This window comes from Ochotona curzoniae, unplaced genomic scaffold (genome assembly GCF_017591425.1).
Source record: "Ochotona curzoniae isolate NIBS_2020 unplaced genomic scaffold, NIBS_Ocur_1.0 contig_3520, whole genome shotgun sequence".
Classification (NCBI taxonomy): Eukaryota; Metazoa; Chordata; class Mammalia; order Lagomorpha; family Ochotonidae; genus Ochotona; species Ochotona curzoniae.
In genome coordinates, this window is record NW_024465894.1 from 11,307,353 (window position 1) to 11,320,117 (window position 12,765).

At 49.0% G+C, this 12,765-nt stretch overlaps 1 protein-coding gene and 1 pseudogene across 1 annotated transcript in view; one reads left to right on the top strand and one right to left on the bottom strand.

The window, feature by feature from the left end:
• PPP1R16B (protein phosphatase 1 regulatory subunit 16B) overlaps positions 1 to 12,765 on the bottom strand; it is a 94,066-nt gene that overhangs the window by 5,836 nt on the left and 75,465 nt on the right. Inside the window, exons 5-10 of the mRNA XM_040981473.1 lie at positions 8,132 to 8,235; positions 5,114 to 5,238; positions 3,875 to 4,000; positions 3,341 to 3,416; positions 2,574 to 2,703; positions 2,308 to 2,476 (exon numbers count right to left, since the gene is read on the bottom strand). Coding sequence (XP_040837407.1) covers positions 2,308 to 2,476; positions 2,574 to 2,703; positions 3,341 to 3,416; positions 3,875 to 4,000; positions 5,114 to 5,238; positions 8,132 to 8,235 — 730 coding nt within the window. The remainder of the gene's footprint in view (positions 1 to 2,307; positions 2,477 to 2,573; positions 2,704 to 3,340; positions 3,417 to 3,874; positions 4,001 to 5,113; positions 5,239 to 8,131; positions 8,236 to 12,765) is intronic.
• Positions 7,084 to 7,203, top strand: LOC121157543 (annotated as a pseudogene).

The following is a 12,765-nucleotide window of genomic DNA, read 5'->3' on the forward strand; positions in this document are numbered from 1 at the left end:
CTTTCCAGCAGCCATACGCCTCTACCCTGCCCCCTGCAGGACGCATGATTCATGACACTGCACACCCAGTACTGGGAGACCTGAATACACACAGGGGCAAGGCAAACATGGAGGAGAATCTCAGTCTCCCACAAAGCCATAGGGAGAATATAAGCCACCCAGCAGAAAGGAGGAAGGAAAAGATGCTTCACAGAAGAGGATACGCTGATGGCCAATGAGCATGTGGAAATGCGCACTTAAAGCGTGGGCTGTGGGGCCAGCGTAGTAATGTAGTAGACTAATCCCAACCAGCGGTGTAGTCAGCCTGCATGGATGCCGGTTCTAGTCCTGGCTGCTGCACTTCTGATCCATTTCCCTGCTAATGGCTTGGGAAAGCACAAGAGGATGGCCCAAGGCCCTGGGCTCCTGCACCCACATGGGCGACCCGGAAGACACTCCTGATCCTGGCTTGGGACTGGCTGAACCCTGGCTGTGGCAGCTCTATGGGGAGTACACCAACAGATACAAGATCTCCCCTTTCTCACTCTCTGTCTCTCTCTCTGTAATTCTTTCAAGCAAAATAAATAAGTATTAAAAAAAGAAACAGTGGGTTGCCTAGCTACTCCACCAGGGTGGCTCAAGTCAGCAGGACTAACTGTAGCAAGAGTTGGTGAGAAGCTCTCATTGCCCACAGGAGAGCAGACCAGTCCATCCACCTTTGAACACTGCTCCGCTGGGGTCTCTGTCTGGTTCAGCAGTTAACTTGCCACTTGGGATGTCTATCTTTGAGTCCCAGCTCTTCCACCTGCAATCTAGCTTCCTGGTAATGAACATCCTGGCAGACAGCAGGCGATAGCTTAAGTACTTGAGTCCTTGCCATGCATGAGGAAGACACGGTTAGAGCTCCAGACTTCTGGCTTTGATCTGACCCACCTGTTTAAGGCATCTGGGGAATGAACCAGTGGATGGAAGCTCTCTCTCTCTCTCTCTCTCTCAACATTTCAAATAAAATGAAAAATCTAAGTCTTTTTTTTTTTTAATCTAAAAAAGGACACTGCTTGGCAGTATCTACTAAAACTAAACATGGCTACCCCATGACTCACACTTCCTGGGGATATACCAGCAGAAAATCGTGCTTTTGGCCACCAAAAGACATTCACAAGAATGTTTACAGCAGCTGTATTTATAGCAGCCCCAAACAGGAAACAACCCACTGCCCACCAGCCAGAAAATGGATTTGTTAACTTCAATACAGTCAACCTCAATAGTTGTAAGGGACTGGTTCTTGGAGCACATGCTAAAATTCACGGGTGCTCAAGTTTCTCTTTGTTAAAATTTATATTTATTTATTTATTTGAAAGGCAGTTTGAGAGACAGAGAGAGTGTGTGATTGATCTTCTGTCCTCTGGTTCACTCCTCAAATGCCTGCAACAGCCAGAGCCAGGACAGGTCAAATTCAGTAGCCTAGGACTCAATCTAGGTCCCTTACACAGGTGGCAAGTACCCAAATATTTTACCTACCACTGTTTCTTCCCAGGATGAGGATTAGCAAGAAGCTGGTTTAGAAGTGGAACAGGGACTCAAACCCAGGGACATGATACAGGGTGTGGGCATTCCAGATAGCACCTCAATTACTGTGGTGAAATGTCTTCCCTTTGTCTCTGACAAAATGGCATAATATCATTTGCCTTTAACCTCTGCACATCCTCTCACAGAGTTCAATTCATCTTCAGATTATTTACAATGCCAAGTACAAGGCAGATTTAATGGAAATAACTGGTAGACCGCATTGCTTAGGGAATGGTAACAAAAAGAAGTCTATATGAATGTTTAGTATGGACATGACTTTTTTTCCCCCAAATACGTTGAATGTGCAGTTAGTTGAATCTGCAGGTACAGAATCTGTCAACACAGAGGGAGCATCAGCTGTGTAACAACAGCAACATTCAATGAGAAAGAATGAACCACCACTCCAAGCCTCAACACAGATGAACTCAGAGAGGCAAGAAACTGAACACAAAAGCTGATATTTTTCTTGGGAGCTGCTTATATGTATATGCAACACAGAAAGTGTGTGCTCAAAGTCACACCTCTTTGGGGTGAAGGGAAGGGACCACCAGGGAGAGGGAATGTGGGAGCTGTGGAGAACGGTGCAATTGCTCATCTCCTTCACCTGCCCATCATCACATGGGGTCCAGGTGCTTATGGGCACGGCCCATGCCCAGCTACTACCCTCGAAGGGTCTCAGATGAAGAGGCAGGATTAGGCTGGGCTCCACACTCCTCCAAAGGTGGCAACTGACACTGGGATGGAGTGGGAGTTACTCACAGGGTCCTTATTCTCCTGGTCCGTCCTGGTCTCCCTGACGTCCCCATTGTAGGTCAAGGTCCGCTGGTCCTCAGCCGCACTCCGCTGTTGCCAGAGAATAGCTTCTCCCTCATACTCCTTCCGGTACAGGTTGGTCCTGTCCGACAGGCTGGCTCGCCGCACCACCTTCCTGAGGAGTCAGAGGGAATGCTGGGAGACTGCAACCAGGCACCCCGGCAGGAGCCTGAGGGACAGAGGGCCCTGGAGACTCTCTGCCTCGGACTCACCCTCGGCTGCCCGCGCTGGACGTCCTCCGGCTCAGGGATGACTTGTGCCTCAGCTGCGACTTCATGATCACATCATGCTTGTGTTTGAGCTCCAGCAGCAGGACCTTGAACTCCTCCTCCTCACACAGGTCTGAAGGGGCAGACGAGGCCACAGTGGGGGGCAGGGCAGGGGCCTGTGGCCCAGGAGGGTGCTCTGGACTAAATGAGCTGCCTCCCTGAACCACTGAAAACTTCATTCATCTTAAGGCATGCAGGGAGGGACAAAAACAATGCCTATCTTGTTTCCTGGGCTGCAATGCAATCCTTAGAGGATGAGATAGGAAACCCAGCTCCCGAGGACCCCAGCTATGGCCGAGGGATTCATAGTCATCAGCTCCCTATTGATTTGAGAGGTATCAAGAGAAAGAAACATGTACCCCAGGCAGCCCAAGGAAGAATCCCACATAGCCATGCCCACTCAATCTGTTTCTTTCTCCTTCTTTTCACCTCCTTATTGACCTGGCCATCTATTGGTAGAATCACCATCTACTTGCCTGACCCTCCATCATCCATTCACCATTCATCTACCATCCACACATCATCACATACATCCAACCACCTGACCATTCTAACCATCACCCATTCATTAATCTGTTAACCATTAGTGTCCATCTGCATACCAGTCTACCACTCCATCCAACCATACATTAAATTCATTTATCATTCCACTCATCAAAAAACTGATGAGTGTCTGTGTGGGCCAGGTGTGTGGTACTGGGCTGACTTACCTATTGGCATCTCATCCATGGATGTCCTGGCACTGAGACTAGCCCCATGGGACACCAACAGCTCTGCCATCTGCATCTGAAACACAGGAAAATGACCACATCCTCCCTGCCCAGGGCTTAGTAAGCCTAGGAGGGGGAAAGTCCAAGACATCTCAGAATGGTGACCCATAGAATAATGGTGAGGCAAAGTTGATTTCTGGGAAAATCCTTGAAGCCTGGAGCAGCGGACACCTGAGAGAGGACAATGGGCTGGGTGACTGACCCAGAATTCCCAGGCCATGCTAAAGATAGGGAGAAGCAAGAGTTGGCTATAACTCTGGAGCCACTGAGTGTCGGTGAAGAACTGCACAAAGCACAATCATTTGGGAAACAAATAGAGAAACCACTCAAAGCAGAAATGTTGGGAACTTTCTAACTTGGCAAATCTGATTACCATGCCACCATCTGCCTAATGCTTTTGCAAAAATCCCTACAGAACTGACTGTGAGCCCAAAGGACTTGGTGATGGCAGATGATCCCGTGGGTGGGAAGTACCTGTCCCCAGAAGGCAGCTGCGTGCAGGGGCTCCCAGCCATCCCAGTCCTTGACGTCCACGCGCACACCGTGGTCCAAGAGGAGCTCAGCTGCCCTCAGGTATCCGTTGGCGCCAGCTATGTGCAGCTGGAAGACAGAAGGGGCACTCCCTTGGGGACCGGCCCCACCTTTGGAGGCGGGAATTCCACACCCTACCCATGTTCCAGAGCATCATGGGGACTGGCAGAATGGGGCACAATGAGGTAAAAGATATCAGCCACAAGCAGAGGGTCATAAAGGATCTAGAAATGAAAGCAGACAGTCGAACTCCTCTCCCCTGTGGCTGATTTCAGAGCCCATGTGGTTAAAGCCTCAGCAGTTCCTGAGTTCCTACTGTGTACTGAGCCCTCAAGTTAAGGGGTCTCAGAGAAGCCAAGGTTACAGCCCAGCAAAGAGCAAGAGAGGCCCGGTGATCACCTTGGCCATCACTCAGGCCTGAGGAACAGAGAGGGGAACTTGCTCACACTGAGCTCTCCTTGGTGGCCTTCAGAACTTGGAACCCTTTGGGCCTGTGACCAGCCTAGAGCCGCAGTCTTAGACAGCATCCAGGCACAGGGAAGGAAGATGCCGTGGCCGTGTCCCTGTCAGTTCAGAGGCTACAGAGGTTGAACCTCCCCAGTACTTGGCTGTAGTGTGCTATGAGAAAAGCCAGCAAGCTTCCCCTCTGGTCATTAACATGTGAACTACAAGGATGAGTGGAGTTAATCAAGCAGGTGCTTAAAACTTGGCTGGCTGGATGGATGGGCAGATAGACAGCTGGGCAGATGGACTGAGGGATGGATGGGTGGACCAATGGGTGGATAGGGAGAAGACTGAAGTCAGGGAGTCCAGAGGAGAGGCTATTGTTAGCAGTAACAGGGGGAGCTGATGAAGCAAGGCAATGGAGTGAAAGGAGAGACAGTAAGAGGAATGGACAGTGCAAAGCAAGACAGCATGGATGAGGGGCTGAAATGCATCATTGTTTTTTGAGGAGGGGCATTATCAGAGGAGAGGAAAATAATGAACTCCAAGTGAGCACTTGGAGCCTGCAGGTGAACAGTAGGGCCAAATCTCCCATACAAGGCCCCAGTGAAGGGCGGGCAGATTCTTGAAGAGGCTGAGCTAACCTTCTGTATCCCAGCAGGCAACTCTGGCCCCAGAGAGATGAGGGAAAGACCCAAAGCCTGACCTCCCCCAGAGCAGCCTGGTACATGCCCTCACCAGCGTGGCACCCTGGGCATCTATCCAGTCGAGGTCCTGGCCCGCAGCAATCATACAGTGGATGTCGGCGATCATCTGCTGCTCGGGGGCGGCCCGCATCTCGTTGATCTTCTCTTGGGTGATGCCTACCGAGGGAGATGGGATATGTTTAGCACCTTTAGGCCAGAGGGATGAAGGGAGAACAGATGGGGCAGACGCAGCTCCTCTTCCCCAGACTCTGTACATCAAGGGAGCTTAGAGACAAGCTCATAAACCAACATCCCCCAGGCCCAATGAACACAAACACCAGGGGGGGAGACAGAGCCATCCCTACCTGGCCCCCAGGACATCTGTGTTAATATCAGTTACTTTGGTTCATGAAAACTTCCACTGGGAAATCCCTATCACCCTAAGAATTTCCAAGCACTCCAGTGCCTGGCTCTGCTGCCTCAGTCTCCAGGTCCCAGCCCGGGTCACCACCCTAGCTGGCCTCCAATGGCCACATTCGGAATGCTTGCCCTCAGCTCATCCACATCTGTTTGAAACTCCAGACCCGGCGCTCAATACATTTCTTGTTGTTGTTGCAGAAATGGCTGTTAATGAATATATATCACTTTTGAATGGAGACTTGGGGAAACTGAGGCAGAGGCCCAGAATGACATTTTTCTGGCATCAATTTCTGGCTGAAACATTTAGCTGTTTCCAGTAGCTACCAATGGAATTTAAAGATAAAGTGACTTGCTCTATAAAAATAAGTTCATTCAAGTGCTCTTAAGTAGAATTCAGGAGAGGTCTATAAATGTGAGAGACATCTACAAGCAATACAGCACTGTAGCTTAGTGTGTAAAGCAGCCACCTGCAGTCTTGACACCCCACAACGGCTGCCAGTTTGAATCCCAGCTGCTCCACTTCTGCTCTAACTCCCTGCTAACGCACCAGGGAAAGCAGCAGAAGACAGCCCAAGTGCTCGTGCTTCTGTACCCACAAGGCAGACCCAGAAGAAGCTGCTGGCTTCAGGTCAACCCAGCTTTGGGATGGCTCAGCTCTGGCTGTTGTGTCCACTTGGAGGAGTGAAGCAGTGGATGGAAGATTTCTCTCTTCTCTTCTCCTCTCTCTCTCTCTCCCCCTCCCTCCCTCCATCTTTCTCTGTAACTCTGCCTTTCAAGAAAGGAAGGAGATGAAAGGAGGGAAGAAAAGAAAGAAGGAAGAAAGAGAGGGAGGAAGAACTGCATTTCTACCATTAGAACACAAGCAAAATCCACAGCATTCTTAGCAGACCTACAGCTTTGTCACTAACAGAAGCTACAGGAATTTTCATATTCTGGTGCCTTCTTGTTGAATGACTTAGGATATCTCCTGTATTTAAAAATGTTGTTGGTGGCTATGTTTTAATAGAATTTGCTTCCTTTACAAACCTATGTTTTCCTAAGTGCATCAAAACACATTATTCCAAGAAGAGACGTGTAGATTCATTTAGATTGTATAAAAATTGTTAGGAAACTCAGCAGGGAGCCGGGATTTGACACAGTCTTTGATACACTGCTTGGGACACCTGGATCCCATACCAGCGGGCCTAGGGGCCTGGTCCAGCTCTGCTCCTGAATTTGGCTTCCTGCTGGTATGCTCCCTGGGAGCCAGCAGGAGCTTGATGGCTCAGATATGTGGGTCCCTGCCACCCCCACTGGGAGACGTAGAGTTCCTACCTCCTGGCTTTAACCTGTCCCAGTCCTGGTCATTGCAGACATTTAAGAAATGAATCAGTGGGTAAGAGATTAGTACGAGCGTGTATTTCTCCTTTAATTCTTTCTCTCTACCTTTCAGATAAATAAGTACTAAAGGGAACTCTGTAGAATATGAGTAGGAAAGGCAAGCGGGGGATGTGGGCAAGAAGCATCAAGAACAAACCAGTGGCTATGGCCGTTATTTGCCACCATCAGGGTGCAAACAAGGCAGAGTCCAGGCAGGGCTGTGACATAAGATCTGGATTGAATCTGCAGCTAATTAAGCCAACTAGCTCCCTTTCTTCATGGGCACCTGGTGTGCAATGACTGCAAACAGCAGCCTCCTTGGTAGTATATGCAACCTGTTGCCTGAATGGCTTGGAGACAGCCCTTTACAGTGGACATTCATGCCTTTGACCTCGTGCTGTTCCTAATCCAGGCTGCGGACAGATATGCAGAGGGCTTTGGGAAAGCCCCAAGGTACAGTAGCTGGTCAAGTCCTCATGTCCACCTGCACCATGCTGCAGAACAAGGAACTTGTGGTTGAGACCCTACGCAGGGCCAAGCTCAAGTGTACCCTGGTTACCAGAAGATCCACACCTCAAAGAAGCAGAGATTCAGCAAGTTCAATGTGGATGAATTTGGAGAGGTGGTGTCTGAGAAGCAGCTCATCACTGACAGCTGTGGGATCGAATGCATGCCCAGCTGTGGTCTCTTGGACCAGTGGCAAGCCCTCTACTCACGAGGCCTCGGCTGTTCTGTGCTCCTTAGTCATCATCAAGAATAAACTGCTGTTTTTTTTAAAAAAAAGATCTGGATCGGAGACAACTTTCCCAAGAAGGGCTGGGATACAAGGCGGGCAGGTCTCTCTCTGCTCCATTTGTTTCCTCTCTGAACCTCACTTGTGAGCTGAGAACAGCCCACATCTTGTTTATCTGGGCCCCTGGCAGCCAGCATGGTGCCTGGCACAGAGCAGGCACCCGCCAATGTTCCTGACTTTTTCATTATTTTCCCAAATGGAAAAATGTATCTTTATGGTGAATGTTTGCCGAATCAAATGTTCACAGCTGACGAAGAGGAGATGGGGCCAGCTGAGGCCGCCCGCGTGTGTGGGCGCCGGGGATGAGAACGATCCCTCCCTTCTGCGTGTCCCCCAGGGTCCGTGTCTCGCTCATCACACGGAGGATGATAATAACCAGGACCTCCACCCCCACACACTGACTGAGCGCTGCCCCCGGGGCGGGCAGGCAGGCAGCTGCAGATGCCTTCACCCGCACTCACTCTGGCAACCGCAACACTGGGTGATGCCTTCCCTTACCCTGGTACGCCATGCAGGTCTCGATGACATCCAGGGTGGGCTCATCCTCACAGAGGTCATAGGGCATGTTCCCGTCGGAGTTGACAGCAAGTAGGTCGGCCCCACTGCAGAGAAAGGCACAGGGTGTGAGGGCCAGGCAGGTGCGGCTTGGCTTGCTCTGGCCCTTCCCCCAGAACTCCTCCTCTGCCCCCGAATGTACGCACCCAGCAAGGGGATACTCAGCTCTGCCCATCACACAGCAGCCAGAGTCCCAGGAGAGCCATCCCCAGAAGACCTCTCCCAGCATCCTCTCTGGTGAACCTGCTCCCTGGTAATGATCGTCAAAGTCACATTCATGTCAGGGACACCTGCTTACAGTGAAGCTCCATCCAAACTCCTCCTGTGCCATCTGCTTATTTAACCCTCAAGGGGGTGCTGTTGTCCTCTTTTCACTCGGGGGGCGAGGGGTGGGGGAGGATGCAAGCATGCAGAGTGTAGTCACACCTCTACTCACACAGCCTGGATGTAACCAGGTGGACACTCTTTGCACTTAGTGTTTCACACTTGGCCCATAGTCACAAATATCCTGGCTTATCTTGTACTTTCACCTCCAATTCCTGCTTGGCTTTCTGGCAGGAGCATGCCCCGAGAGTAGGTGGGGTCTAGCCATTGTCCTGGCAGGCCCCATAGACATTTAATGCAGCTTCCTGCAGCTCTGTGCATCCTGTCTCTGAGCTGTGGCTCGGCGGCAGTTACCTTCACCCTCTGCCTTAGGTGATGCGGATACAGGTCTGTGGCTAACCAGGCTGGCCACAGCTCATCATCAGGCCACAGCCGTATGGCAATCCTAGCAGAATCTCATCAGTGGCCCAGGGATAGGCTACCCTCCAGTCCTTGACCTCAGCAGCCTCCCCTGGAATAAGTGAATGCACCTCTCCATGCTGGAGCACCAGCTCGCATCTCCACACCCAAAAGCAGCTGCATGGACCCCTGCCACTCCACTCTGACCCCTGGCCAAAGGTCACCTGCTCCCTGCACTCAGATACTCTCTGGGACCTCCAGGAACCTCAGCCCACCGGTCTTGCTTTAGTCCTGAAATATTCCAATGTCCTGCCCATCTCCCCACTCCCATGTGTGGGCTGGTGGGCACATAACTGGTCCCGCTGAGGCACCCAGCGATTATTAGCTGGATTCACCTGAATACATCGGGAATTGTGAGCTGCCTTTTCTGGGTGCTCACTGAATTTGAGCAGACTTTAAAACAATTTCCTTCCCCCCCAGGAAGAGGAAGGTCCTCCCAGCACCACGGAGGGATATCACAGTGATATCCCTCAAATCAGGCTCTGTCCCTAGAGAAAAGCATGTATACAAGATTGGGGAGTAGAACTAAGGAAGAAGGCTCATTTGCTGTGTGCGTATGCTAAATATCAAGAGGAACAAAAATGGCAAGAGCACAGAAACAGGGTGTAAGAGATAAAGATGTGGGGAGGAAGCCAAGAGAAGACTGGTTCCAAAATATTACAAGAAGGGGAAAACTACAAACCAGTTTGTGCAAACAATGATGTAAAATACTCAACGAAATACAAAGGATGAGACAGTGTGTCCAAGTGGGATTTATCCCTGCGATGCAAGCGTGTTTCAGCAGACATAACCCAACCCCATACACTGCATTCTTAGAACAAAGGAGAAACACACACACAGTGATGTCAACTGATTCGGTAAACATGCTGGACAAAATCCAGCCCCATTTTTGTGATGCACACACACACACACAAACACAAAACCTCAACAATCACAAACAAGGATAAGAATCTATATTTGAGGAACCCATGCATAGCAAATGTCACAGTCAGTGCTGAGAGAAGCAAAGCTTTCCTGCTCTGATCAGGAGGGAGGCAGAGATGCCTATTTTGTGTCACTTTTATCTGACATAGTATCGGAGGTGCTAGTCAGAGGCGAGGGGAAAAAAAAAAAAGACTTCAAATTGGAAAAGAAGATGAAAAACAACATCACCTCTGTTCACAGAGGATACGATGTGATATATAGGAAACTCCGAAACCTCTACAGAAAAACTACAGGCCTGAGAAGCCAATTCAATCACACTGGATGATACAAAGTCAACAAGAAAAACAGCTGTATTCCTGCATATCCACCATGAACCATCTGCAAAGGAAACTAAGGCGATTCCATTCACAACTAATGCAAAAAAGAATGCAATGAGTAGAACTTGATTTCACCAAAGGGCTACAACCTGTACCACAAACACTGTGACTCATGTTTGAAAGAAGTAGCAGACAAACAAATGGAAATACATCTCAAGTTCATTAATTGCAAGACTTAATACTGTTACTACCAGCCCCAAGCAATCAACAGATATAATGCCATCCCTATCAAAATTGATTTTTTTAAAAGATTTATTTCTTTTATTGCAAAGTCAGATATACAGAAAGGGGAAGAGACAGAAAGGATGTTCCATCCAATAACTCGTTCCCCAAGGGACCGCAATGGCTGGTGCTGCGCTGATCTGAAGCCAGGAGCCAGGAATTTCCTCTGGGTCTCCCACATGGGTGCAGGGTTCCAAAGCTTTGCGCCATCCTCTACTGCTTTCCCAGGCCACAAGCAGGGAGCTGGATGGGAAGTGGGACCACCAGGATTAGAACCAGTGCCCATGTGGGACCCTGGCACGTGCAACAGAAGGATTTTAGCTGCTGGCCACACCGGGCCCCAAAATTGATTTTTTGCAAAACAGAAAAATTTATCCTAAAATTCACGTGCAGTTTCAAGGAACAACAATCCTGAAAAGGGGGTACAAAGCTGAAAGACTCACATCTTCTCATTTCGAAACTTATTACAAAGCTATAAAATAAAGCCAGCATGGCACTGGTGTAAAAATGGACATGTACCAACCAATCAGAAGAGCCCAGGAATAAAGCTTAAATGATTTCTGACAGGATGAAAAGACCACTCGATGGCAAAAAGACACTCATACCAACAACTAGGAAATGCTGAGAAAACTGAATATCTAACTCTACTCCTGAATAAAAGGAAGACTCCCAGTGAAACACCTACATCCACCTTGACTAGATGATGCTAGCTTTCATTGTCTATACCTACAATTCAATGATGGACTTAAATACGGAATGTTAAACACGTAACTATTCCTAAAGGACTGTATTACTGTAATAATATGGGGGCAAATGGTGAGAGAGGAAGAAAGGGGAGGGCCTACACCCACAGAAATGTCTCATGGAAAATAATTTTTAAAAACTTAATATCCACATGGCAAAGAATGAACTTGAACCCTGACCAAATTCCACATTCAAAATTCAAGTACAGGCAAATCCATGGCCTACATGTAAGGCTTACAACTACAAAATTATCAGAAAAAAATATCAGGCCAAGACCTCGTGACATTGGCTTTAGCAATAATATCTTAGTTATGACATCAAAGACTCAAGCAATAAAGTGAAAATAGACAAAGTGGACTTCATGAAAATTTTAAAATTGTTGCATCAAAAGACTGTCAACAGAGTGAAAAGACAGCTGCTAGAATAGAAAAAATACTCATAAATCACACATGATGAGGGACTAATATTAGGAACATACAGAGAATTTTTATAACTCTATTCATGTTCCTCCCAAAAGGATAAATGAACAAAACCACGTGAACAGATGCCCAATAGCAATGACCATTGCTAAAGCGCCAAGTCTAAGCTACACTGGCATACCATCTCCCACCCATTGGGATGGCGACAAACAAGCAACAAAGGACAAGGCACAGCAAGAGGCAGCAGGGAGGTGAAGGAACAGGCGTGCTGGTGTGCTACGGGTGGGAATGTGTAGTAACAGCCACTATGGAAACAGCAGGGTAGCTGTTGAAATAAATGAAAACTACAATGGTCACAGAATCCAGCCATTCCACAGCGGGGCCTGGATCCACCCACGGATGAACGAACAAGTCAGTACAGTCCATATACACTACCGTAAAAAGGAAAGGGGTTCCCACACACACCACAGCACGTACAGACTCTGAGGTCATTGCGCTGAGCACGACAGGCCAGACACGGCCAGACAACCACTGTACGACCCCACCTGCATCAGGCGCTGAGGGCAGTCAACTACACACAGAGCAGACAGAAGGGTGACTTCCAGGGGCTGGGGCTATGGCACAGCGGGTAAAAGCCTCTGCCAATGACGTTAGCAGCCTGCATGAGCACCAGTTTGAATTCCAGCTGCTCCACTTCCAATCCAGCTCCCTGCTCTTGCACCCAGGAAAGCAGCAGAAGATGCTAGATATTAAATGTTTAGAGACGGATGCTGCTGATGGCCACGACCGTGTGCATGTGCTCAACCCCACCGGACTACATGAGGCTACAAGAGGGAAATGCTGTGTTCTTTGTATATTTCATCAAACAAATGAGGGGAGAAAAGAATGAGAGAGACTATGAAGGAAGCAAAGTACAGAAAAGACGGAAACTAGAGACAGAGAGAAAAAGAGAGATGGGGAAAGAAAAAGAGAAGGAGGGAGAGAGTAGAGCAACAGAGGGAAAGAGACAGTGTGTGGAGGAAGAAAGGGAGAAGCGTCGAGAGTGGCCAAGAACAAAGGGAGGCAGGGATGAAAGAAAGGAGAGAAGGAGGGACGGAACGGAGCAAGC